This window comes from Geotrypetes seraphini, chromosome 6 (genome assembly GCF_902459505.1).
Source record: "Geotrypetes seraphini chromosome 6, aGeoSer1.1, whole genome shotgun sequence".
Lineage (NCBI taxonomy): Eukaryota > Metazoa > Chordata > Amphibia > Gymnophiona > Dermophiidae > Geotrypetes > Geotrypetes seraphini.
In genome coordinates, this window is record NC_047089.1 from 88,994,318 (window position 1) to 89,022,163 (window position 27,846).

At 42.5% G+C, this 27,846-nt stretch overlaps 1 protein-coding gene across 12 annotated transcripts in view; it reads right to left on the bottom strand.

The window, feature by feature from the left end:
- The window catches only part of LMO7 (LIM domain 7), a 444,867-nt gene that overhangs the window by 109,355 nt on the left and 307,666 nt on the right, over window positions 1-27,846 (bottom strand). For 9 of the 12 annotated variants that reach the window (XM_033950185.1, XM_033950181.1, XM_033950180.1 and 6 more), the window contains 7 exons: window positions 24,934-25,047; window positions 24,570-24,765; window positions 14,757-15,009; window positions 13,259-13,543; window positions 11,694-11,867; window positions 10,660-11,361; window positions 9,792-9,821 (listed from right to left, as the gene is read on the bottom strand). In XM_033950185.1, coding sequence (XP_033806076.1) covers window positions 9,792-9,821; window positions 10,660-11,361; window positions 11,694-11,867; window positions 13,259-13,543; window positions 14,757-15,009; window positions 24,570-24,765; window positions 24,934-25,047 — 1,754 coding nt within the window. The remainder of the gene's footprint in view (window positions 1-9,791; window positions 9,822-10,659; window positions 11,362-11,693; window positions 11,868-13,258; window positions 13,544-14,756; window positions 15,010-24,569; window positions 24,766-24,933; window positions 25,048-27,846) is intronic. The other 3 variants (XM_033950189.1, XM_033950187.1, XM_033950188.1) reach the window with 2 other exon arrangements.

Here is a 27,846-nt window from a genome sequence, read left to right on the forward strand (position 1 = left end):
CATCTTATGAAAGCAGAAGCAAGATATCTAATTCCAATTCATCCTAAGAAACCAGTTTTTTATCTTGTGCCCAAAATTCATAAATCTCTTGATAGTCCTCCTGGCTACATTGGAATTTTATTTATTTATTAATTTTTGTCTCCACTGCAAAATCTTACATAAAGGACACCATGAACTTTTTGCTGAAAATTAAAACTGTTTCTGGAACCATAGTGCCAGACATTCTTGTTACTTTAGATCTAACAGCTCTTTATACTACTATGTTCTTATGTTCCCAGTTTGCAGCCTTGAACGTTATTAAATCCACATTACAAAAATGGGAGAAAAGTCCACAGACTCCAACAGATTTTTAATGCAATTGGGCTGACAGTGTTGTGTAAAAATTATTTTTTTGTTTGGAACTGATTTTTTATCTTCAAACATTTGGCACAGCAATGGGGACAGCTATGGCACCAAGCATAGATAATTTGTATGTCTCCCAATTTGAGGAAACTTGGTTGTATTCTTCCGTTTGGTGAACCAACATTAAAATTTGGCTCAGATTTATTGATGACATTCTTTTGGTTTGGTCTTCTTCTCAGTTTGAATTAGAACAATTTGTAACATGGTTGAACATTCTTGATGTCAACATGAAATTTACCATATCTTGCCATCAACATAAAATATCATTTTGGGATGTCTTAGTTGTCAAGATACAGCATGAATTGAAATAACTACCTTAATTATTCCCGTTTTCATCCTCGGAAATTGACAGATTCTCTCCCCATCAGCCAGTTTTTGAGGATCAGATGCAAATGTACCTCTGTTATGCAGTTTAAAATAGAAGCTGGGAATTTATTTTAAAAATTTATGGCCGGAGGTTATCCTGTAAGAGTCATCAATAGAGCTTACAATATAGCCCTGTTTGCCAACTGAGATTTATTATTGCAGCCTAGATCAGAAACGAAAATGGAGCAACATGTATGTGTTTTAAAACATTTTGTACTGGCTGCTCATTATGCCATTGGCATATTCTGGAATTTCATTCTATTCTTAAATCAGGACCTTGGAATTGCATATTCCAGGGGATGTAATATCAGAGATAACATAGTGCAATCTTTAATATACAATGATACAGTACAAATGAGTGGTTCCCATCAGCCTTGTGGACAATGCAAAGTTTGCAATACATCTCTGAAGACCTCTCAAAGGATTCATCCTTTTACAGATAGAACATATTGTGTAAGATCTCATACTACGTGTGATTCATCGTATGTTGCCTATGTCATTTTATGTCCTTGTAATAAAATATATGTTGGACGCACCAAATCATCATCATCAATTTGATCATATCAAATGGTTCATTATTGAGCATCACAAAATAAATATGGAAACAAACTGAAGCTCAAACTAAATACAAAACTCTGAACACAGTATAATCCTTACAATGATATCAATTTAGAATAATGTGGGAAAAGATCTCAAATACCCCAGTGTCTCAATATTTGACTGGTAGTACCTTTTGCCCCGCCGAATGTGTCTTTGAATATTGAGACCACTGGTGTATTTGAGGTCTTTTTCCTCATTACTTTAAATTGATATCACTGTAAGGATTATTATGCTGTGTTCAGAGTTTTTTGTTTTGTTTTTCATTATTAAACTGCATGTTTCAATAGTAGAGGGGCAACAAACACCAGTGTCTCACCATACAAGAACAATATTGGATCCACCAATTGAACACAGTGGGACCATTGGACTTAATGATAACACTGAGTAGACATGGATTAACATTCACTAGCAAATGTTTACATTTTTAATCATCAGGATTCTGTGGTTGTTAATCTAAATAAAGTTTTTTGCAACACAGTGCCATCACTGATGTCTTGACGCAGTTTGGTGTTCTTTAAAAAGTTGTGGGATCTTCATGTTAAAACATTGTCATTCCAGCTCATTTACAATTAAATTATGATTAGGAACTTAGACGCAAAAGATCCCTGAGGAAAATTATGAAATGGGGTCCTTGTTGGATGCGTCAAAGTGCTCCAGAATTTCAGATAAGACTGACATACATTTTTTGTTAAGAGGGAACAAGCACTTGTTGATGCATGTTTTGCACTAGGGACAGTTCTCCCACTTTTTACACTAATTTTTGTTGATTTTCTTAGTAAAATAGTAAATGACGGCAGATAAAGACCTAACAGTCCATCCAGTTTGCCCATTAGTTATACTCATTAAAAAAACATGATTAAATTAACTTCTTTTGATATTTCTGGCCCATAGACTGTAAAGTCCACCTGATATTGTCCTAGGTTCCAAATGCCATCCAAGCTCATGCCAGCCTATCTAACCATCTCGTTGTTTGCAGGATATCTACCGTAAAGCCTGGCCAGTAACATCCTCATGTTCCAAGTTAATGGAGTTCCCATTGATGCCCACCCCAACCCATCCTACATCGAATCACCAAGTTATTTAAGAGGAACAAAACGATTTGATTCTATAATGACAACAGAGTCCGTCGAGAATCACATTAGTATTAGTGCCTGGCGAGCACTTTGATTCACCGATACCAAATCTTTTCACACAAAATTTTTTATTTTTAGACACACTGTTTTTAGTTGGAGAACTTGTTTCCCTGATGCTTTTCTGCATGTAGGGGTATTGTTTAGATGAGTTTTTGGAATTAAGGCAGCAGCAGTGGCCTCAGTGCTTGACAAACAGCAGCAGTGCTTACCAAACCAGATTACTTTGGACTCCTATGGTGGATGACAATTTCCCCAGCTGTAAATGGCAGGGGTTAACTATGTAGCAGATGCTCTATATGACAGAGTCTGAAGCAAAGTTTCTGCTTATGCTTTCTCCCCTCAGAAAATGCTCTGGATCAGACATTGGCCAGGAGATTCAGCTTCCAAAGTAACAATTGAGAAGGCTTCCTTTTAAGGGAAAAATGCTATTTGGTAAGGGATTGGATGATCTTAGGGCCAGTGTGGCAGATCATCGCCCAAAACCTTTGCCGGACAGCAGACCACAAGCTCCTAGAGAACATAAGAACATAAGAATTGCCAACTCCGGATCAGACCTTAGGTCCATCAAGTCCAGCGATCCGCACATGCGGAGGTCCCGCCAGATGTACCCTGGCATAGATTTAGTCCCCATATCACTCTATGCTTCTCATAGGGAGATGTGCATCTAGTTTACCTTTACCCGTATCACTCTATGCCACTCATAAGGAGATGTGCATCTAGTTTATCTTTAAATCCTAGAACGGTGGATTCCGTAATTACTTCATCTGGGAGAGCATTCCAGGTGTCCACACTCACTGCGTGAAACAGAACTTCCTGATATTTGTCCTGGACTTGTCCCCCCTCAGCTTTAGTCCATGCCCTCTTGTCCGTGTCACATTGGACATTGTAAATAACTGTTTTTCCTGCTCTATTTTGTCGATTCCTTTCAGTATTTTGAAAGTCTCGATCAGATCCCCTCGCAGTCTCCTCTTCTCAAGGGAGAACAACACCAGTCTCCTAAGTCGTTCCTCATGGTCCAGGTTCTCCATACCTTTCACTAGCTTCATTGCTTGTCTCTGCACCCTCTCCAGCAGTTTTATATCCTTCTTTAGGTATGGAGACCAATGCTAGACGCAGTATTCCAAGTGTGGTCTGACCATCGCTCTATAAAGTGGCATTATAACTTTCTCCGATCTACTCGTGATTCCCTTCTTTATCATGCCTAGCATTCTATTTGTTTTCTTCGCTGCCGTCGCAACACATTGCGCTGACAGTTTCAGGGTCCTATCTATCAGTACGCCCAGGTCCCTTTCTTGTTTGGTCTTTCCCAGAGTTGCACCTGACATTCTATACTTGTGTCCCTTATTCTTTCTGCCTAAAGCATCACTTTGCATTTTTCCACATTAAACTTCATCTGCCATTTCTCTGCCCATTTCTCCAATCGACTCAAGTCACTCTGGAGGGTCAGGTTGAGTTAATTTTCAAGCCTCTTGGTGATTTAATCAGTATTTAGTAAGAGCCTCTGCCTAAAGATTGTATCAGGGATCTCGACAGAACTACAAAAAGGTTTAGGTGACCTCAATCTTCTGGTTCTCGCACCACAGCAATCTGCTTATATGGCAGCTTAGGTGCAAAAATGCTCACACTTCTGGGTGCTAGGCATTATTCAATAGGGATAAAGCTCGAATTCTGTCACCCATTCCCGGATCTGTTTGTGGACTCTATGGCCTGGCAACCAGAGAAAGCATTCAAAGTCCAAGTGACTGTGATAAGGTTGTTAAACATTAAAGCCTTAGAACCCATACCTCCCGAAGAATTGGGCTTAGGCAGATACTTTATATACTTCATAGTACCCAAGAAAGACTCAGACTGGAGACCAATCCTAGATCTGAAGTCCATCAATGGAATACAAAGTGTGCAAATCCACATGGAGACTGTTTGGTCGGTCATTGCGGCAGCAGCACCAGGAGAATTCTTAGCCTCCCTAGATTTGACAGAGGCCTATCTTCATATTCCATAGCACACTGACAGTTTTCTGCACTCCCCTTCGATCTGAAAACAGCACCACGCATGTTCACTAAGGTTGTGGTAGTAGCACATTTTCATAAGGCAGGAATACAGGTGAATCCATACATGGACGATTGGTTGATCAGAACCCCGTCCAAGTCGGTGGGAGAAAAAGCAGTGGCATAAGTGGTAAAGTTGGATGTCAACTTTGTTTCAATACAGCAGAAAGCCATGTTTTTCTTCCTAAGCCAAACAAACAGAAAATCTGGAGACAAATTTTAGACCTCTTGATGCCAGCACCTTCAGCTTGGCACTATTTCAAGGTGTTGGGGTCCTTTAGCAAAAGCTAACGTGTCCGCTGCAGGATATCCTACTGTTTTGCTGGTCCCTGCATATAGATCCCCTTCAGATGCCATTGGCCTGGATGGAGAAAGCACAGCACAGCCTGTGTTGGTGGCACCAACCAGAGTCTCTGTCGAAGGGCATGCCTCTCCATACAGCCTTGTGGGTGATATTTACCACAGAAGCCAACTTTTATGGCTGGGGAGCTCATTGAATGGCCATCCAATTCAAGTCTGATGAACGGCCTTCTCAGAGGAAATGGTCAATAAACAGACTGGAGCTGAGAGCTATACAGCTGGCATTACAAATGGTGGAGAAATCCCTGAAAGGCATAGCTGTCAGGATCTTCTCAGACAATGTCACAGTGGTACGCTATGTCAAGTAGCAGGGAGCACCGGAAATGCTCCATTAAGACTGGAGCCCAGTTGCTCTGTTGGGCAGAAATCTACCAGCAGGCAATCTCCACAGCTTATGCAGTGGGTGTGGAGAATATATAAGCCAACTACCTCAGCCAGCGTACACTGGACCTAGGGAAGTGGTTGTTGTCCCAGGAAGACTTTCAGCACATAGCGCATCATGGGGCATGATTGACTGTAGATCTGATGGCTTCAGCAATGAAAAAGAAAGTAGACTGTTACGTTTCAAGTCCAGAAGTGCCCGACTGGACACACTAGTACAACCGTGGCCACAGAATGAGCTGTTGCACGCATTACCCCCATGGCCCATGATAGGCTAGGTCAGGGGTCTGCAACCTTTAAGACATAAAGAGCCACTTGGACCCGTTTTCGAAAAGAAAAAAAAACTTGGAGCCGCAAAACCATTATAAAACAAATCTAACACTGCATATATTGTTTCTTATCTTAATGCTATATACAGGATCACTAAATTGAAAATAAAATCATTTTTCCTACCTTTGCTATTTGGTGATTTCATGAGTCTCTGGTTGCACTTTCTTCTTCTGACTGTGCATCCAATCTTTCTTCCTTACTTTCAGCCTCCTGTATGTTTCCTCTCCTCCAGACCTCATTCTCTCCCCCAACTTTTTCTTTCTGTCTCCCTGTTCCCCCTTCTTTCTGTCTCCGTGCCGTCCCCCAAGCCACTCGGTTTGCTGCCACCGCAATCGGGGAACAGCCCCCAAGCCACCGCCGTCCCAAGCTTTCCCTGCAGAAGTGTTGCGCTGACCAGCATTCCGCTCCCTGACGTCAATTCTGACGTAGGAGAGGAAGTTCTGGGCCAACAAGGCATTTCTCCTCATTCCATCCAGCCTGAGCCCCATCTCTCCTTGATCCAGCATTTCCCTTCTGTGTCTGTCAGAATTACCATTCCACCTATTTTCCAGCATCACCCTTCTTTGTGTCCATCTCACCTATATCCCTATCTCACCACTTTTTCAGAATCTTCATTTGTCTCTGTCCTTATCTTTACGCCATGTTCACCATTTGCCCTTTCAATGTCTTTATCTCCCCCCCCCCACTTTTTCAGCATTACTTCTATGTCTCTATTTCACCTCCTCTTCATGTCCCCTCTGTATCTCTATCCTTATTCAGTAGGTCCTGCTTACCCTTTCTCTTCTTTGTGTCACTATCTCCATTTTCAGCTTTCCCCCCTTTTCCTTTGTTACTGCACCCTGTAGCTAGAATCTTTCCACCCTCCCTCCACTCCGGCCCAGCCCAGTATGAAATATTTCCTTTTGTTTCCCTCCCCTCTCTCTTCTGCTCCCTCACCCACGAGTCCTGCATCTGGCCCTCTCCCTTCTACCTGCACCTGGCAACACCCCCCTGCTCCGCGGCTCTCTTCAGCAACTCGTCAGCAGCAGTGATCAAGACAAGCTGCCGACATCGAGGCCTTCCCTCTACGAGTCCCGCCTTTGTGGAAAAAGGAAGTTGAAACAAGCAGGACTCGCAGAGGGTAGGCCCCGACGTCAGAAGCTTGTGTCGATCGCTGCTGCTGAGTTGCCGAAGAGAGCCGCGGAGCAGGGGATGTGGCCGGAAGCAGGTAGAAGGGAGAGGGAGATAGGAAGGCTGTAGATCTCCGGAGCATGACACCGACCCCGGCCAGGATGATTTCTATTTCAGGCACCTTACAAGTCCAGCGTCGCGGCGGGAAATAGCCATGCTGAGCAGTGAGCTCAGCACTACACAGATGAAAGCCTTGCTTGCTGATTGGTCCGGCGGGGCGGGGCCGCCGGACCAATCAGCAAGCAAGGCTTTCATCTGTGTATGTGCTGAGCTCACTGCTCAGCATGGCTATTTCCCGCCGCGACGCCGGACTTAAGCTGCATGCCTGCGTGACACACTACCGGAGCCGCAGCAAAGGTGGAAAAGAGCCGCATGCGGCTCTGGAGCCGCAGGTTGCCGACCCCCGGGCTAGGTTATCTGCAGAATAGCACACCACTCAGGATTGGAAGTCCTGGTAGCCCCAGATTGGCCATGTCTGTCTGCACTGATACACAGATCTGGTGTGCCTGCAGAGAAACAAGGGTCTCAAATTGCCAGTTCATCTGAATTTTCTCACAGGGTCCAGTGCTCATGGAAAATCTGGAATATTTTGGGCTTATGACATGCCTCTTGAGTGCACAGCTTTAGCATGGAAAGAGTATTCAAAGGTGGTTATCACTATTCTCCTTAGAGCTAAGAACCCAGAGATAGTCGCAGCCAATGCTAAGACCTAGAAGATGTTTCAGCTTTGGTGTGCTAAAGAATGTGGAGTCCTTGAGGTCTCCATTTTCAGTAGCCCTGGCATTTCTTTAAGCTGAACTCGAGAAAGATCTAGTGGTTGGATCTCTCAAGGCTAGTTTTTCCTGCTGTAAAGCCTAAATGGAAAAGGTTTCACTCGCTTCTCATCCAGATATAGCCAAAATTCAAGGGGGCACTCAGCTGCATCCTCCGGTATGACCACCTTCTCCATCATTGAGCCTTCACATTGTTTTGCAGGGTCTCAATAAGGTTCCTTATGAACCTTTACAAGAGGCATCTCTGCTGGATCTGACAATTAAGACAGTCTTTTTAATGGGTATCTCCTCGGCAAGATGAGTCTCGAAGTTGCAGGTGCTTTCATGAAAAGAGCCATTCCTCAAGGTTACAGAAGCTGGGGTCTCGCTGCGCCAGTTCCTTCATTTTTGCTAAAGGTAGTATCGGCTTTTCACATCGATCAAGAGGTCCAACTGCCCTCATTTCAGCCCACAGGTTCGAAGAAACAGTACAAAGTGTTGAAGTTACTGGATGTGAGGGGAGTTCTCCTTTATCTTAAAGTGACTAATGACTTTAGGCTCTCCAATCATCTTTTTTTCCTAACTAGTAGGACCAGGCTAGAAAAGCCAGCATCTAAGACATCTATCTCCACATGGATTCACATAGCAATTTATCAGCTGTGGTAAACAGCCTCCAATATCTTTGAGAGCACATTTCACTGTAAGTGTAGCTTCTTCATGGGTGATCCCGCATGAGGAGATTTACAGAGAAGCTACATGGTCCACACTTCATACCTTTACAAAGTTTTATAGAGTGGACATAGCAGCAAAAAAAAAAATAGGATGCTGTGTTTGGTTCCTCAGTTTAAAGGGTAGGCTCATCTATCCCACCCTAGATTTAAGGGACTGCTTTTATAAGTCCCAATCGTCAGAACTCATTAGGTTCTTAGCTTGATAATCTTTCTGGTAACATGTCCTGACACCCCTGTCAGTGTAATTATTCATCTGTATAATGTCTAGGACAAGTATATGTGTTCAGAACTTGAGATCTTCTCATGCCAGCTTAAAAAACATAATTCGTTCTTAACACAGGGACTGCCTGTATTGCCTAGAAGCTCATGCAGCATAATTTAAAGTATATCAGTAACAGTTTGTGATTGCTCTTTTGTATCACCAGCAGTTCTGTGCAACATTAACAGTTTTTAGCACACAAGCACTGTTTATGACTGCCATTTTTTGTCTGTGGGTCTGAACAATTGATGAAGGCTTGTATTTTTTTTTTTGCCTAAGATAGATGGTACAAAGCAGAGCTAGAGGATTTCAGCTTACTTCATTAGGTGCATTAGAAATGGTCCTGAGTGGCTTCAGAGGCTTATTTCCTTCCTTAGATTTTCTTTGTGATTATTAGTACATATACAGTATACCAATTTACTAGAGTGTTTTATTGTTTTTACAATTATGAGTATAATGCCATATTATCAATTCAAATGCAATTGAGAATATGCAAACTCCATAAATGTTAGTGCTGGTTATACCCAGATAGGTGGCTTTGTTTTATGTATGTTTTGATTAACATTGTTCATTATAACTTGTTGCAGAGCAGAACAGAAGTGTCTTGTCGGGAAAGTTCCCTATACCCCTTCCTTCTTATGTTTCCTCTTGTAGTGGTTATCGACTGCTTTGGTACAAACTGAGAGAGGCAGTACAGCCTACTGAGGAAGGAGATGGAGCTGAAGAAAAAGTATATGATTCTTTCATGCTCAGCTTGCAGTTAGTGGAAGTTAAACCAATCATCAGGACTCGTATGCCATGTTACCAGAAAGATTATCAAGGTAAGAACCTAATCTTCCCATAGGCTGCCACAACTGATACCAAAGTATCATTCCTAAAGTTGCAAAAAATTAATTCCTTGGACAAAAAATTCACTGTTTCAAAACTTGCACTAGCAAACTTACTTGTAGACATTTTCTACTCTTGCCTTCATTTTGTCTAGTGAGTCCATAAACCTGGTCTTATACTATAACTATATACAATGCTGACCAAAATCTATTTACACCTCCTCTTTCAAGCACTGTAAACAACTGCATTGGTTACATAATTGGCAGTCTCAAAATGTGCATTCTGAAGCAACATGCATGCATAGTTATCACAAGACTGCTATCCAGCTTCTCCATCATAGCTTCTGGTATGCATGCAGCACACATTCAAGCTGACACAATGATGCACACAGAAGACTCTGCAGAAGTAATTTCAAGAGTTAAGCACAGACTTACCCATCATCAAAGGAAAGTTTTTGGAACAGTCTGAGAAACCAGAGAAAACCAAAAATTCAGAAACGTATTTCTTTGTTTTCTTTTCATGTATAATTAGAATATCTTACAAGCAAAGAGATTACAGCATGCATGGAGAAAGATTTTTCATTTAAAAAAACCATAAATGCAAAGCAAAACATCAATCAAGATTATAATGTTCTATTATAGCACATAACCTAGTGGCAGTTGAGTGTACTAAAAAGTTTAACAGTGGCTAATACAATTCGCTAAAGATTTGTGGGTCAAAAAGTATTTACAGTTAACTGTGTACCGCTTGAATACCTAAAATATAACTTTGTAAAAAAAACTGAAAAAAGATCACATCAAATGCAGCAAGAAAATGAATATATGCAATACTGAATTTGCAAAAAAAGTAATTTCTAAGGCATAGAAAATATGCCAGTTTTCAAAGATCAACCTGTCAAGAATATGGTTCTCAAATAAGATTTTCTCTTGAAGAAACATAAGATTTGCTCGCAAGCATAGCTCAAACATTACTCACTGAAAAACAATATTTCTTATGGTTATCAAAGTCCATATATTGAAGCAATATTGCAAGGCATCATTCACATGCAAAATTATTTGCATAATATATGTGAAACCTGGATACAGTCAAACAAGTCACACTATAGGGACCCTCCTATAGCAAGAAATAAAGAGATCTTAGACTGTATTGCATATATTTCTCTCTTTTCACAAACCAAGAACACAAACTTTACAGATTAATGTTTGCATTAGGGGCTGTATCCCTCACCAAGACACTGAGCATGCAATGTCCAAACTGTTCAATTACTTCACAGGCACAATCCTGGCATAAATACCATCTGACCTCTCAACCAGCTGCCGTTTCTTGTGCCTCATTCTGCTGGCCTCCCGGATAGACTCCCATCTTTTCAAGTCCTCCTCACTACAAGGACCAGGAATGAAACTGCTTTGTTGTACAGCACCTGCAACATGCCAAGAGCCAATCTTTCTAGACAGCATATCATCTTTCTTTCGCTGTTCTGAAGGTACTATAATCCTGCCTTGATGACGTTTCTCCCCTGATTCAGTGGCTCTCTTAATCGGGCAAAGAAATTTCATTTGTATTTCTTCTGGAAGTGTCCATGGCTCTGGAAAAGGTATAGCATGGTATTTGTCTGGTGCACCTGATAAAGGCACTTCCATTTTCTGTCTTTCACCTCTGCGAGTAATCATGTCATCCTTCTCCAAGTCTGGAATCTCACTATCCTTTGTTTGTAGTACTATGTCTTTCTCTAGAGGACATTCTTCAACAGGAGTTCTTCGAATACCCACTTCCATGACTTGATTGATGTGGAAAGCTCTAATTTTACGTGCAAAGAGATCATCATTCTCCAAGTCTGGGCTTGAGTACCCATTCACATTGTCGTCTTTATTGCATCTTGGAGTAAAAACTTTCTTCGTATACGTTACAACCCTGGGGCCAGCACTGGGATCAGTTTTGGGTTTCGTTTCAGATGAGAGGTAATCAGCAGTGAATTTTTGCAAGGCCTGCAGTATTTTAAACTGACTGAAGCAAGCAAAGGAAGAAAAGGAAGGAGATCCTCATTAAAGTACAGAGAAAGAAACATATGAAGACAAGAACATTAGAGTGGGTTGAAAAAGAACAGCACAAATTCTGAAACATGTAAACATGTACAAGTATGTGCATCTATACAAATCATAAAACTAATGTGTGTATTTGTTTTAAATACATGTTCTTCACACTTCCACTTATTTAATGTTCTTAACAGAGTACAAGGCATGAAATAGTTGAATGCTACTGATCTCAGATAACATAGCTGTGGAAGATGTAATGAAGCTACAGGACAAGAGCAGTTTAAGAAATTCATTCATATCAACCTGGGCTGATCAGAAGCATCAGCATCTCTCCCTCCAGCAGCTTGTGCCATGTTACTACTGGGGTGGCCCAAATCTCTTCTGAAATCCATGCTTAGACCATGACCCACTCTCTGGCCACCGCTGACGACTTGGCTTATTTCACATGCCAAGTCATCATCTTCAGACTCAGACTTCCTACCATAGCAGGAACAAGAAATAAGAAGAATGGCTTGAAAAGATGGTGTACCCCTTTGTATAACATGTCTACAAAGTGTACAATTCACATCCTGATAGTCCTAAGAAATAAAGCTTGCCTATTTACAATGTTTTAAATTCATAAAAGGAGTCTATTTTACTTTTACTTTAGATAAGCTGCTTGTGCTACTAAAGGCAAAGGGTTCTTTTCCTGAAGTAGCACTAACTCAGCCAACCAGAAAGTTAGCTAGGCTGAAATGCTCTTCCCAGGGCATGTATAGAACCAAGATAGCATTATACACACCTGGCTAGATAAAGAAGAAAAAGTTTGCTTGTGCCAGGGACACACTGTTCCTGTGCCCTAGTGCGCCAAACCCCTGCTAATCTATCAGACTAATTGCACAAGAGAAAATTCCCAACAAGACAGAGGAGGATGAGTAAAATCCAAATCAAAATCTTAATCTCTATCATCCTTTGCCCCCCACCACCACCCCAACACACACACAAGCCAGCAAATAAGTTAGGGACCCTTTTACTAAAGGGAGCTAATTTTTGCACTTACCAAATGTGACTGTTGTGGACATGCCAACATGTTTTTCAGTGTTACTGCACTGGAAAGGTTTTACTGCATATTAACCTTTTCCTATCGTGTATCCCGGATGATGGGACATTCTAAAAATGTCGTTGCCATCGTGCATAAACAGTCTGTATGGACTAATAAAGAGCCAGGAACACAAAATATTTGAATTTACAGACTTATGACTTATTTACATTATGTTTACAATAGCCGTAAATGATAACGGTGAATAATACAAAACTTTGCTAAAATAATTACGATTGGAACCAGCGTAACGTAAAATGTATTTACGAAAGGAAAAGGTTAAGACTATTTGCAATTAGTGCTGAGGCGCTTAACACCTTCTCTTGAGGCAATGCTAATTGCACCTGTGCTAACTGCACAAGTGAGTATGTGGGAAGTATCCTAAGTTAACTGCAGTGTGCAGTCCATTGTTCATCCACTGCCCATAACTTACCCACTACCCACCCTTGACACAGAATGGAGTTGATGCATGAATTTGCATTTGCTATCATACCAGTATAGTAACATCAACTGCTTAGCACACTTTAAGCAAAGTGACCCTTAATAGTTTTCTCCTTACAATGACATGCAACACTAACAATGTACACCCCACTTGGCGTTCCAACATAAGCAGCTTCAGGGTGGACCTAGGCTAAAATTTTAAAGTAGACAAATGGAAAATAAGAGGAGCAGGGCAGAAACCAAAGAACTAAGAAATGCAAAGATTTTAAGGATTCAGTGCAAGGCAGGACTAGAGGGAATGCTTAGTTAAGTGTTTGAGGGCAATTATATTAATCCGTAGATAACAGACCTGAATCCTTGAAACTCCTTGTACCAGGGTCTGGTACGCGATCCACTTTTGATTTTTCCCCAGCATAATTCCTCTTCTGGGGTCCAATATTTGGGCAGAAACACACCAAGCCAAACTTTCGAGCTAGGTGCTGGTAGGTTTAGTCTTTGGGCACGGAGGTTATTTTTTCCAAGGTCTGGGATACTTGCGTGCTCTTCCTTATACACATTATGGGTAATGGGATTCCAAGTATTTTTCAGTGCTGAATCAATGCAGACTTTAGCACCCAAAATCTGCCTCTGGAGGCTGTTCAAAATGTCCATTTAATATAATTATTTTGTGCAGGTAGACACCATACAAGCACAGAACACATGCTTTTTGTTTTGTTTTTTTTCTGAATGCACACAGCAGGTTAGTTGTCATTTTTCACTTGTGAACAGTTGCATGGTTATAATAAAAGCTTTTTATAACACACGAAGAAATCAAATTAAACAAAAATAGACTTTATGACTAAAAACAGTTAGTGGTCCTGTTAATAAAGAAAGGCACATTAAAACAAGCCTTATGTGTAGTTACTGAAAGATTAAAAGTCTGACACGCAGAAACTATTCAGATCCTGATTAGCGTCTGATCTCCTCTGTTCTCTTTGAGCTGTAACTAAAGATCCGGATGAAGGATATTCTTTAGGACATGTTTTTGTAGAGTCTTTTTTCCATATGTAAAGGTGACTCCATGCAGCAGGATTTAAAGGGCTGCTACCCAATTGGAACCTGTGTGTCACTAAATCGTCCATAACAAGGACCGAAGGCCTTGTGTTTTCTGCTGAATCAGAACCGCCGTCGTACTGAGAGACTGATGTTGAAGTCATATGTTTTACCTGGCCATTTTGACATGGAGCCACCAAATTCCTGTAGCCACCATTAGAGCTAATTGAAAAATTCAAAACAGTAAAACAAAGTAAAAGTACCAAATTGTTCCACAAGCTGAAGTGTTCCCTCCCGCCAAAAAACATTCTCAAAGTTAGAAACAAAAGAAATTTGGAAAACCAATTTACCTGAGCTATAGAATATATGGAAAACCTGAAAAATTAAAGTTGTTTATCATCACCGGCATAAACAGACAATGCCAAAATGAAAATTGATATGAAGATTCAACATAGCAATCTTGCAGAACACAGGAATCACACCCCCATATAAAAATAATCTCCAGCTTCACCTAGAGCAGGGGTAGGCAATTCCAGTCCTCGAGAGCCACAGGCAGGTCAGGTTTTCAGGATATCCACAATAAATATGCATGAGATAGTTTTGCATTTGAAGGAGGCAGTCATGCAAACTCATCTCATATATATTTATTGTGGATATCCTGAAAACCTGACCTGCCTGTGGCTCTTGAGGACCGGAATTGCCTACCCCTGACCTAGAGCAACAGTCTTCTGAAAACAAAAGCACTTATCTTTTCTGTATTTAGAGAGGGGCCTATAGCAGGTCAAACTGTATACATCTGGCAAAGCAGCTCGTACCTTGTAAATGTTCCATCAGACTCTGTATATACTGGGCTTGCCCAGCTTCTCCGGTTATCCTCATGTTTGTCTGCTCTCTTCTTTCGTAGGGGTGCTGGTAAGTATACTGCCTGTTGGTTTTTAGATGGTAGAAACTGATTGTATGTACCAACTGGTTTAGGCTCCATTGTTACAACTCTACGATAAGACATGTCATTTTTCTTTACATCCTGCATTTTGAGAAAAAACTCAGAGTCCGTGTCACTTTCACAACCTGGAAATAAGAAAAAAAGAGGAGGGGGGAAATTATGAGAAACTGGCCCTCCAAGCTTTGAGGATTCACAAAACAGACATGAATAACATGCTGTAGGTACTCCAATGGCTGTAGTGTAAATAAGTTGTGGATGAAAACTGGGCAGATCTTGCAGCAATTTGATATAAAACTAATAAGATTAGGTGGAACTCCCTTTGCACACTCAGATTACATATGTAAAATTCTTTCATCACTCCATAGACTGCATACCAAAGGGCTAATGTCATTATGGGTAAGCCATAAGAACTCTACAAAAGCTATAAACACCTTGGTGTATAGGCATGCACAAAATTGTTTCCATAGCTCATCCATGTGGCATTTGTCTCACAGGGCCAGATGTATTCAAGTAGTTAGCCCATTTTGAGGGTAATTATATAACAAATCAGCTTAGGTTGTAAGGCCAGGCAGGTGCTTATTTCATAAAGCAATGAGGTTTTGTGAGACTATTTTGTAAAGACACATATGTGCCTTTGAGAATGACACAGTGACAGAATTTGTCCCCGGTGATAACCGTGGGAAACCATCACCATGTCATTCTTTAAGGAAAGAGAAGAATCAGAGTATGAATGGGCACAACTACTGATCCTCAAAGCCTTGCATCGAAGAATGCTGGTATAGAAGGACTGAGATTGACATTGACACTAAAGAATGACAGGATGGTTTCCCACAGTTATCCGCGGGGGAGGGGAAGGTGACAATTTTGTTACCGTGTGATTCTACATAGCAATGTCCATTTACACTTGCTTGGAAGTAGTTATAAAAAAAGCTAAAAGTGTGCACATATCTTCTGTTTATAATCAATCGATTTGCACAACCAAGACTATTATTATAAAGAGCGGTATATCAAAACTTAAATAAACTTGAAACTTGACCATAAGAACATAAGTTGCCTCCGCTGAGGCAGACCAGAGGTCCATCTCGCCCAGCGGTCCGCTCCCGCGGCGGCCCGTCAGGCCTATTGCCTGAGCAATGGTCCCTGCCTATTTCTATAACTTACCTCTTACTCCTATCCCTATAACCTACCTCTTACTCCTATCCTTATAACCTACCTCTGCAGATCAAAGTAGGCCAGTGGGGCTAGAGTATATAGATTTTCAGAAAGTTTGACAAAAAACATTGGCTAAGGGAGACGAAAGATAATAGATAGTATGGATATGAAGACTAGACAGGTCATATGGTCTTTATCTGCCTTCATTTTTCTTTAGAGGCCCCTGAGGAAATTAACACTGTGGGATAGGATGTAATGTCCTTTAGTGGATTGGCACTTGGTCAAAAGATAGAATACTGAATAGGGTTGAACTGCCAATGTTCTCAGTGAAAGAAGGAAGGTAGTAAAATCGCACTGTGCTTTTTACATTTATAAATGGTCTGGAAACAGGATAAAATCAGTAAAGTCATCAAATTTCAAAACAACATCAAATTTAATGCTGTTAAATTGCATGCAGATGATGAATTGCAGGAGGACCTTGCAAGAGTGGGAGACTGGGCATCCTATGTTCAGTGTGTGAGGTCAATAAAGCAAACAATGTTAGGAATTGATAGGAAAGGAATGGAATATAAAACAAAGAATGTTACAATGCCTCCAAGGTACAGCCACTCCTCAAATATTATTATTATGCCGAATCACATGCATTCAGTGTGCGATACACACAGGCACCTTTGCCAGCTCATATGCTTAAGGGTACGATCTCACACATTGGTGTCATGTCGCTCTGTCCTCACCTTTCCTCTCATGGGTGGAGCATCTCTCCTCACCACCTCCCTCAGTGCAGCATGCTCTCCCTATTCCCGAAATCCAGTACCTTTCCTCTCTTCTATGAAGTTCTTTGCTAGCACCATTAGCAGGCTGCTTCAGCCAATCTCCCAGGGGCCTTCCTTCATTCATGTACCACCCCTTCTGAAGCAACTTCCTGTTTTCTCAAAAGAGGATGCGGCCTGAAGACATGCCCCCAGGATTAGCTGAAGCAGCCTAATATTTACTGATGGTGCTAGCAAAAAAAAAAAGCTTAAAGCTTTAGAGAAAAAAAGGTACTGGAGTGGGGGGGTGGGAGAAGGGGAAGGTACTGGAGTGGGGAGTGGGGGAAGGAGGAAGGACAAAGAAGTACAAGGGCGCTGCATCATGAGGGAAGGGGGAGCAAGAAGGAAGAGAACTGCTGGACAGGAAGGTCATGTAAAAGAGATCCATATTATACCATGGGCAAGAATAAATCTGTTCTGCTTGGTAGGCATTTCCCTACATTTTATCATCTCAGCTTCTCAGATAAAATATCCATGTCCTCCCTCTCACATACCCCAAACAGAACTACTGATTTCAAATCAGTTCCTCCAGGGATGCCTGGTAAATTCTAGATCATTTCAGGCAAAAGGCCCCTTGATTAAACACCTCTGATGGCCATAATTTAGACTTTCTTGGCATCACTGAGACTTGGCTTCAGGAATATGACCACTCTCTTCCATATGAAGCCTGATCTACAGGTTTTTCCAGTTTCTCTAAATCTGGGAAGAGTAGGTATTGTACTTATTTTCCAAACAATTCTTCATTGTGAGGAGTTCTGTACTCCCTCTCCAGTAGTCAAATGTATTTCTTTTTCAAATTTGTGTTCCCTGATTAATGCTTTAATATTTTGTCACCCTCCTTTTGCCCATTTAGGAGGATTTCAAGAGATGTGTTCTCCTGTCTGTTCTCTGTCCCCTCTTTCCTTCTTTGCTGATATTTGAGGATTTTTCTCTTAAAAAAAACAAAACCCAAAACCCTTTCATGCCTGTAACCTCTAGCATTTACAGGATAGAAATTTCTTCACATTGATATGCCTCACCCATCTTCTCTTTCTCCCAGCTCTTACAAATGGTCACTCCCTATATCATGCATGCCTACAGCACTCCCAGTTCTCTGGTTTGACTGTTTGATAAATTCTTCCTCATTCATGTCAACGTTTGTAAGATTTTCCTACTCCCACCTCTTTACATGCAACACAGACCCTTGATATCAGGGGTTCTCAAATCCAGTCCTTGGGACACACCCAACCAGTCATGTTTTCAGGATAGGCATGAGAAGTTTGCACATGCTACCTCCATTGTATGCAATTTAATCTCACATACATTCATTGTGGCTATCTTGAATACCTGACTGGTTAAGTGTATCCCAAGAACTGGTTTGTGAGCACATGCTCTATATGGACCAATGAGCTCTGTCATCAACTTATTTATCCTTTGAAGTATATGAGGCAGTAGCCTAATGGCATGTGCGAAGAGCTGAGAACCTGGAGAAGTGGGTTCAATTTCTACAGCAGTTCCTTGTGACCCTGGGCAAGTCACAATCCTCCATTGCCCCAGGTACAAAACAGATTTTAAGTCCACAAGGAACAGAAAATTTATATGTATATAGCATGTAAAGAGCTTTGATTATACCACAGAAATGCAGTATATTAATCCATTTTCCCATACTTTCCAGTCATCAACTAAATGTATCAAAAAGAATGGAGATGTACCTCTCTTCCATACCCACGCTACTGTGCTGCTTAGACATCTAAATCACTGAAAATGTCTATCAGAGGATGCCAGACTTAGTGGTAAAGAGAAAAACAGAACGTCCTTAATCATAGAGGTGTCAGTCCCAAGTGATTACTATGAATCTCATGAAGAGAGAAAAGTTCAAGTAACAATAAATGCATGGTATAATAAAGAAATATGTCCCATATGCACATCTGGGTACATAGCCATAGCTTATACATCTTACAAACTCACTATGAAGCTCTCTTTGGCATGATGCAAGTATTATAGCAATTATTAAAAGTAAATTTGCAGGACTGAGAATCGTACACCACATATCCTGGCTTAGGAGCAAGGTTCAGTACTGTCATGGTATTTGGCGATACTGCCAACACAGGGGCCTTTCCAACCTCAGAAGTGTTATTTAAAAAGTCTTGAAATATAGTGGTACCTCGGTTTACGAGTGCACCGGTTTGCGAGTGTTTTGCAAGACGAGCAAAACATTTGCAAACTTGGTGCCTCATAAACCGAGCTTGCCTCGCTGTACGAGCGCCCCCCCCCGGCGATCCGGCATCCCCCCGCTCGCATTGCCCCCCCCTCCACCGCGATCCTACTTCCCCCCCCCCTCTGAGCAGTCAATGACACCCTTTACCCGACTTGGCACCAGTGCCGGTGCCCGAAGATCCTCCCTCTTCTGGCGCGGCCTGGGCTGGGCGGTGCGTCTGAGATCCTCCTTCTTCTGGGCTGGGCTGGGCTGGGCTGGACTGGCTTTGAGCATTTGCGCATGCTCAAAGCCTTCTGGTCTCGCTCTCAATCTCGGAGAGAGCGAGACCAGAAGGCTTTGAGCTTGCGTAAATGCTCAAAGCCAGCCCAGCCCAGCCCAGAAGAAGGAGGATCTCCGACGCACCGCCCAGCCGCGCCAGAAGAGGGAGGATCTTTGGGCACCGGCACTGGTGCCAAGTCGGGTAAAGGGTGTCATTGACTGCTCGGGAGGGGGAAAGTAGGATCGCGGTGGAGGGGGGGCAATGCGAGTGGGGGGGGGATGCTGGTTCGCAGGGGGGGAAGCTGGATCGCGGGGAGGGGTTTGGAACAGCGTCGGATTCCTCAAAGGGGGGGGGAGAATGGAGCAGCGCCGGTAGCCTCGTGGAGGGGGGGGGGGGAGGAGGTGGAACCAATCAAAGCAGTTTCCCTTACTTCCTATGGGGAAACTTGCTTTGATATATGAACAATTTGGTTTACGAGCATGCTTCTGGAACGAATTATGCTCGTAAACCAAGGTTCCACTGCACTGCCAAATCACTAAAATTGCAGCAAGGTGGTTTATAAATATAATAGTACAAGAAAAGCAGAAGTAAAAAAAAAAAGATGGGTGGGCGGAATAGTGAAGGTTACAAACAGTTAATATGTAAATGCTTGTTGCAAAAGGCAACTTTTTTGTTGTTGGTTTTTTTTTTTAAGACAGGACAGGAAGGTTCTGTTTTTAATTCATAAGGTAAGCTATTCCATAATTTTGGAATGGTGTAGATGACCACTGAAGCAGGCTGGTTCTACTGTCCCTGCCATAGGCAATATATGTGAAAAACATTCACCACATCTTGCTCTTAATGTTATTATAGTGATTTATGATAAAGGCCTTTCCAGATTTTAATAAACCAGATCTGCGCTTATGTATATTGACGTTCACAAACTAGAAAAAGCACTTCCTAGGAGAAAATAGATTAACAAAGCAAGACACCAAACTACTAATATTTCTACAATTTTTTGCCTTTGGGTGTAATTGTATGTGATGATCTTAAGGTGGCCAAACAGGTTGAAAAGGTGACAGCAAAAGCTAGAAGGATGCTAGGTTGCATAGGGAGAGGTATGGCCAGTAGGAAAAAGGAGGTATTGATGCCCCTGTATAAGACTTTAGTGAGACCTCATTTAGAATATTGTGTACAATTCTGGAGGCTGCACCTTCAAAAAGATATAAAAAGGATGGAGTCGGTCCAGAGGAAGGCTACTAAAATGGTGTGTGGTCTTCATCATAAGGCATATGGGGACAAACTTAAAGATCTCAATTTGTATCCTTTGGAGGAAAGGCGGGAGAGGGGAGATATGATAGAGACATTTAAATACCTACATAATATAAATACGCACAAGTCCATTTGAAAGGAAACTCTGCAATGAGAGGGCATAGGATGAAGTTGAGGCAATAGGCTCCAGAGTAATCTAAGGAAATACTTTCTTATAGAAAGAGTGGTATATGTATGGAACAGTCTCCCTGAAGAGGCGGTGGGGTGTCTGAATTCAAGAAAGCGTGGATAGGTTGTGGGTTACTGTGGATGGACAGACTAGATGGGCCATTTGGCCTTTATTTGCCATCATGTTTCTATGTTTATATATGTAAGTCTAGACTACATTTACTAATTTAAAAAGCTGTGACTCCAGATTTCTCTAGTGATCACTGGAATTCTTCATGGACACTTGCATTATCACAAAGAGCCACAAAGCAGCATGCTAAGAGTAGCCTATCACAGCAACAATGCCTCTTCAGCTTCCAAAAATGGCAGTCATGGTTAACAAGAAGAAAGCCAACATTGATTTAGCCAAGGGAAGTCTTACCTCACCAGTGTGCTACAAATTTTGAAGCTGTAAACAAAAACATATGGATGACCAGGACTTTTTTTTTTTTTTTTTTTTTTGAGGGGGTACCAGTACCTATTCTATTGCTTAATAAAAATGACCGATGGTACCCAAGTATTAATACAACAAACCAAGGGAAGAAGGAATCTTGCCTTAATATGTGAAAGACAACACATATTAAGTGACCTTAATCATTAAGATCTGTTTCCAAGTAATCATATTGAGACTTTATGTGACTATTGTAATTTGGTTTTCATGAGAAAAAATGTAAATGTTGGTTGATATAGATGACATCTCACTTGCCTTCCCTTTGTTGATGCCTTCCCCAAGTATTATTAAAAGTTCAGGTTCTGCACATTCAGTGCTGCATTTTCATAGATTCTGTGGCTAGTTGCAGGGGACCTGGCTACTGTAGGGTGGATACCTCAGTGATCACCCCGCTCCTGAAAAATGGCCTGGTATTTGAGTACTGGCAATTTTTAGCTAGGAAAAAATAAAATGCACCATTGTTGAACCACTTGATAAGAGTACATGGATTTTCAGAAAATTTGACAGAGCCTCTCAAGAGAGGCTCCTGAAGAAATTAAAATGTTGTAGAATAGGAGGCAATGCCCATTTGTGAATGGGCAGCTGTTTAAAAGTAGGGTTAAAGTGTTGGTTTTCTCAGTGAAAGATAAAAAGTGGATTATTTCATTGTGCAGGCACTGGTGCTTTTTAACACTGTATGCAGATTATAACAAATTGCAGGAGGACCTTGCAAGAGCGTTAGACTGGGCATCCAAATGGCAGATGAAACTGAACAAGCAGAAAGTGATGCACATAAAGAATAATCTGCATTATAGCTACACTAGTCTTATAGCCCGTTACATTAATGGGTGCTAGAATATATGTGTGTGTGTCTCTCTTTATTTCTTTCTCTCTCTCTCTCTCTCTCTCTCCTTAGCCGCTTTTTTTCTTTCTTTTTCCTTGGCTGTCCATCACCACCCCTTGCCTGCTCCCCCTGTCCATTCTCCCTTCCTTTTACCTCCCCTGTGTCCACCACCACCCCTTCACAGCTCTCCTTATGCAGCAGCAGCCCTTCTCCCTTTATTTTACCTCCCCCCTGTCCAGCAGCACCTTCCTTCTCCCCCTGTCCAACATTAGGCCTCCGTTCTTTTTTCTTCACCCCCCCCTGTCCATCAGCACCTCTTTCCTTCTCCCCCTGTCCAGCAGTAAGCATCCCTTCCTTTTTCTCCCCCCCTCCTCCTTCTTATCCCTATGATACACTTACCTTGCTCTGCCCGTGATCAGAGGCTTCCGATAGCCGCCCAGTTGCACCCATTGGAAAAGTTCCCTCTGCGGCATCCCGCACCCCTCCTGACGTGACTCCCGCTGTCCCGCACCTGCCCCTTTGTCTTTCTCCTTGTCTTTCTGTGTCCCTTCCTCCCTCTGTCTGTCTGTCCAAAGCAGCATTCCCTCCCCCCACACCATTTCCCTGTGCACCTGACCCTGTGTCTTTCTCCTTGTCTTTCTGTGTCCCTTCCTCCCTCTGTCTGTCTGTCCAAAGCAGCATTCCCTCCCCCCACACCAGTTCCCTGTGCACCTGCCCCTGTGTCTTTCTTCTTGTCTTTCTGTGTCCCTTCCTCCGTCTCTCTGTCCAAAGCAGCATTTCCTCCCCCCACACCATTTCCCTGTGCACCTGCCCCTGTGTCTTTCTTCTTGTCTTTCTGTGTCCCTTCCTCCGTCTGTCTGTCCAAAGCAGCATTTCCTCCCCCCACACCATTTCTCTGTGCACCTGCCCCTGTGTCTTTCTTCTTGTCTTTCTGTGTCCCTTCCTCCCTCTGTCTGTCTGTCCAAAGCAGCATTCCCTTCCCCCACACCAGTTCCCTGTGCACCTGCCCCTGTGTCTTTATTCTTGTCTTTCTGTGTCCCTTCCTCCGTCTGTCTGTCCAAAGCAGCATTCCCTCCCCCCACACCAGTTCCCTGTGCACCTGCTCCTGTGTCTTTCTTCTTGTCTTTTTGTGTCCCTTCCTCCCTCTGTCTGTCTGTCCAAAGCAGCATTCCCTCCCCCTCCATTTCCCTCCCCCCACACCAGTTCCCTGTGCACCTGCCCCTGTGTCTTTCTTCTTGTCTTTCTGTCTTCCTTCCTCCCTCTGTCTGTCTGTGCAAAGCTGCATTCCCTCCCCCCACACCAGTTCCCTGTGCCTGCATTAGCGTTTCCTCTACCCTCTTTCCCTTCCCACAGTCGCGACTACAAATGCGGGCCCGAGTCCTTTGCCGCCCCCCCTTCCCTTCCATTCCCGCGGGCCCGACTATACATGGCGATTTAAGCAGTGTGTCCAGCAGTCTTCACACGCTGCTTCGGGCCCTTCTACTGCCCTGATTTGCTCCGGACGTGCCAGAGTAAATCAAGGCAGTAGAAGGGCCCGAAGCAGCGTGTGAAGAGTAATGCACACGCTGCTTGAATCACCAGTCGGGCCCGCGGTAAGGGAAGAGGGGGGGGCGGCAAATGAGTTGGGTCCCGGACAGCGGAAAGTTGCTGGGCTCCTCGGTGTGGCCGCGATCCCTCTCCTCCCAGACCCCTCCCCCCCCCCCGGAGGAACGGAGATCGATTTGCCGCCATTTTGAAGATTGTTCTGCCCTGCTCCTTGCCTTAGTATATTTTTAAGTTGAAAGACACGGCGGCGGCGGCTCCTCTCAAGATCCCTGACTGCATTGGACTTCCGACGCAGCTGGGGATCCTGAGAGGAGCCGCTGCCTGGTCTTTCAACTTAAAAATATAGTAAGGCAAGGAGCAGGGCAGAGCGAAGAACATTGATTCCCATAAGATCATCCGCCTCGGGGGAGACAGCCGCCGCGTCCGACATCAGCCTCGGGGGAGGAGAGAGGACTTCAGGCAAGGAGCAGGGCAGATCAAAAAACAGCACGGGCCGACAGCCGCCGCATCCGACATCCGTCTCGGGGGAGGAGAGAGAGTGTTTTGGGCGCATGCCACTCCTATCTGAGATGCTGTACATCTCATGGAAAACGGACACACGTGATGGAACTGCGCATGCGCGGCCTAGCGTTTTATTATATTAGATGATGTTAAGATGTACACTAGGAGTTACCACTTAAAAGTTAATTAGGTACCATAGTGGACTATATATTAGAATCCTCTGCTCAGTGTGCGATAGCAAACAAAGCAAACAATGTTAAGAATTATTAGAAAAGGAATGCAGAATAAACCAAAGAATGTCTTAATGCCTCTATTATCTACCTATGTTGCATCAAGACAAGGCCAAGCTGTTAACAAGGTTTCCCCATTTTCATTCAAGCCACATAAAGATTTACATACTCCACCAGCAAACTTTCCTCTATATACAGTAAGCTGAAAAGTGCAGCCTTCATTGTCTATCAGCCAATGAAGATTTTTGAGAGAGGAATACCTTCACTGCTACCCTTTAGGGTAGTGTCTGATAAGCTGGTGAGAGATCTCGACCCAAAGGAATCTAGACTATCAAACGAGTCGTCCCTTCTGTGAGCAGCTGAAAGCGACGACAAGCTTTCTCTGTCAGTGTACCAAATGTCACCACATCCGCTGTCCCGGCCACTTCTTTTCAGGCTGCTGGACTCTTCCAGTGCCTAAAGGTAGAAAATACATGGTTGCTCAATGAACAATTCATTGGAAGGACAAAACAAGTGCTATTTTGAACACACTAACAGAAAACGTCAATATGCATTAACTAGGCTCCGCATGAGGGCTGGGAGGTGGGGGAGAAAAGTTGCATTTTTTTTCCTGAGATGCCTTACCTTGGTTAGTGTTTGTCCTAACAGTCCCTCAAAAGCTTTCAGGTTCAGGTAAGGACCATTATAATATGGGTTGCTCTCTGCTTTTCTACCCAGCCAGTACAACGTGATCAAAACCTAGAATAAAAATTCCAACAGAAACGTTTACTAGTTAATGATTAAACAACATCACAGCTATATTTTTTTTTTTTTTTAATGTATACAGTATAGGAAACAAAACTCACTAAAATGTTATTTTAGAGCATTACTTTTCCTGTGATGTACTGAAGATGGTGACTATGAATACCAAATAAAAATAAAGTATATTGAGCTTTAACATAGATAATAAAAGCAACATGAAATCAATGAACAAGTATTTATTTAATTAGGATTTAGCAGAGTAGAGCCCCACATTCGAATTTAAATGACTATTCAGCTGAATACAAACAATGTATTCAGGACACTATTTGGGGCCAAATTGAATCAAAATACAAATATTCAGAACAGCCCTACTTTTAATCCCCAATTATATACGGCACTAAACCTGGAAACATTGGTTACAGAAGTGTGATGGGACATCAGAGATCATGAACCACTGTCAGAATACTGCAGGCTGAGCATTAATGGATGTATTTGTATAATAAGACATTTTTAATCCTTTTCTTTTAGTCTCCATTAGAGAATGATACAGGGAGAATTTTTTTTCCCATCCCCACAGGAGCTCATTTTCCTGTCCCTGCCTCATTCCTCCTGTCCTCATCTGCACAAGCCTCAAACACATTTAAAATCATAAGTGTTTGAAGCTTGGTGATTAAGGCAGAGCTTGCAGGAATGGGGCAGGGACAGTGACAAAACTCGTGGGGCAGGGCCAGGAAAATTGAGTTCCTGTGGGTTCGGGGACAAATTGTCATTCTCTAGTCTCCATTTCCTCTATAATGTGTATCTAGGAGCTCTAATTCTGACAAAGTGAAAGTGAGCTGTGTAACAGAAGTTAAGGACCATAACATGCTCATCTAGCCTGTCTAATTTACTGCCCATTGTAAAGCTATGTACCCAATAATTAACCCACACTTGCAAAATGGTACAGGAAGCATAAATATCTTCTACATTTATCCCATATTCTCTTGAATTGCTCCAGTTATCTCAAAAATAAAAATGTGGTAAACAAAATGGAAAATTTTTCTTACCTATAATTTTTCTTCCCTTAGTCACAGAAGATGAATCCAGAAATGTATGGATTATATGACTATCTACCAGCTTGTGGAGATACAGTGCAAAACTGAACTCAGGTATATAGGACAGTATTTCTCCTGGAGATACAGTATTTCTCATAACACAGCAGAAAGAATAGTAAAAGAACAGAATGTCTCTTTCTCCACAGAATACAAATAGTAAGAACAATTCATAGAACCCAACAAATTCAATCTGAAGAAACAATTCAAAACAGAGAAAATGACATACCTTCACCAGAGTGGAATTCTGAATTCATTTGTCATGACTAAGGGAAAGAAAATTATCAGGTAAGAATTTTTCCATCCTTGGCATGAAAGCAGATGAATCCAGAAACTTATGGTATGTAGCAAAGCAGTCCTCAAGAAGGGCAGGACCCAGACATTCATATGGAGATAACACCTCAAAGGATGCATCTGATTTGGCTACTGCATTCAAATGATAATGATTGGAAAAGGTATTCAGCAAGGACCATATAGCTGACCTACAAATTTATTCAAGAGAACAGGAAAAGGATTCCGCTTATAAAGCAGACTGAACTCTGGTAGAGTGAGCCCTACACAGAAATGGGAGATCTCTTCATCTGAAAGCAAATACGATGACAAAATGGGTTCTTTAATCAGGTGAGCAATTGTAGCTTTGGAAACCTGACGGCCCTTGTTGTGATGTGGAGGAAAGCTTTTCAAAACCCAGACAAAGTGCCAGGTTTTGAAAAGCCTTCCAGACCCCCAGACATGTCCTTAAAAGGAGATCATGTCCGGGGAAATTCAGGTATCTGGTAAGCCTATCTGTAACCATCTTTGATAATGTCCAAGACCCACTGGTCTGATGAAACATTGGTCCACTCTTGAAAAAAACCTGGAGAGCCAGATACTGATGAAGTCCTATGAAGAGTGGACTATAACCCAATCATTGTGAGGGATGAGAAGCTGGGAAGAATATGGAGAGCTGTGCAAAAGACTTCCTCTCTAATGGAAAAGACTGCTTTTGCTGATGTGGCTTCTGAGAAGCCTTTCCAGGCCTACACTTCTTAATGCCTGTACGATAAGGATGAGATCGAGATGACAGAAAGGAACCCCTAGGCTTATTCTCTGGCAACTGTTGTATCTTAGTCCTTTAAATCTTTGACCAGCTTCTCTTTAAAAGGGAGCTTGTTCAGCCTCCGCTTGGACTAATGGCAAATCCAAAGCAAATGCCTGGCAATGACTGTCAGAGCCATCTACTTAGATGCCCTGATGAAATCATATATGGGATATATCAGATAGTCTAGGCCAGTTTCTATAGCTAAAAACTCCAAAGAAGCGGGGTGCTCAGAGTACAAAGCAAGTCTGCTGCTCTCTGCACCCACAATAAGCCCTAGCAACTTAGGAACTGCATACAGAGGCTTGAAGGAATAAGACAGAGACCATGAATGAGGGGAGTTCTTACATATGAAACATCCTAATAGCCATAGGATCAATCATCCACCAACAGCTCCCCTTCCTCCAGAACCTCAGGCAATCCAGAATGCATAGATGCTGAGGAGATGCCAACCTCAGCAGGAATAGAACTCAAGTTCCTCCTTTTAGAAAAGCATGCTATAAGATCTGATGGCCAGGATAGCAGGGATCCCTTCCGTCTCCTCTCCCAGATGATTCTAAGAATTTTTACCTCCCTCTCACCTCCCCTGCATACCCTTAGAATACCTGATGGTCCAGCAGTAACCAC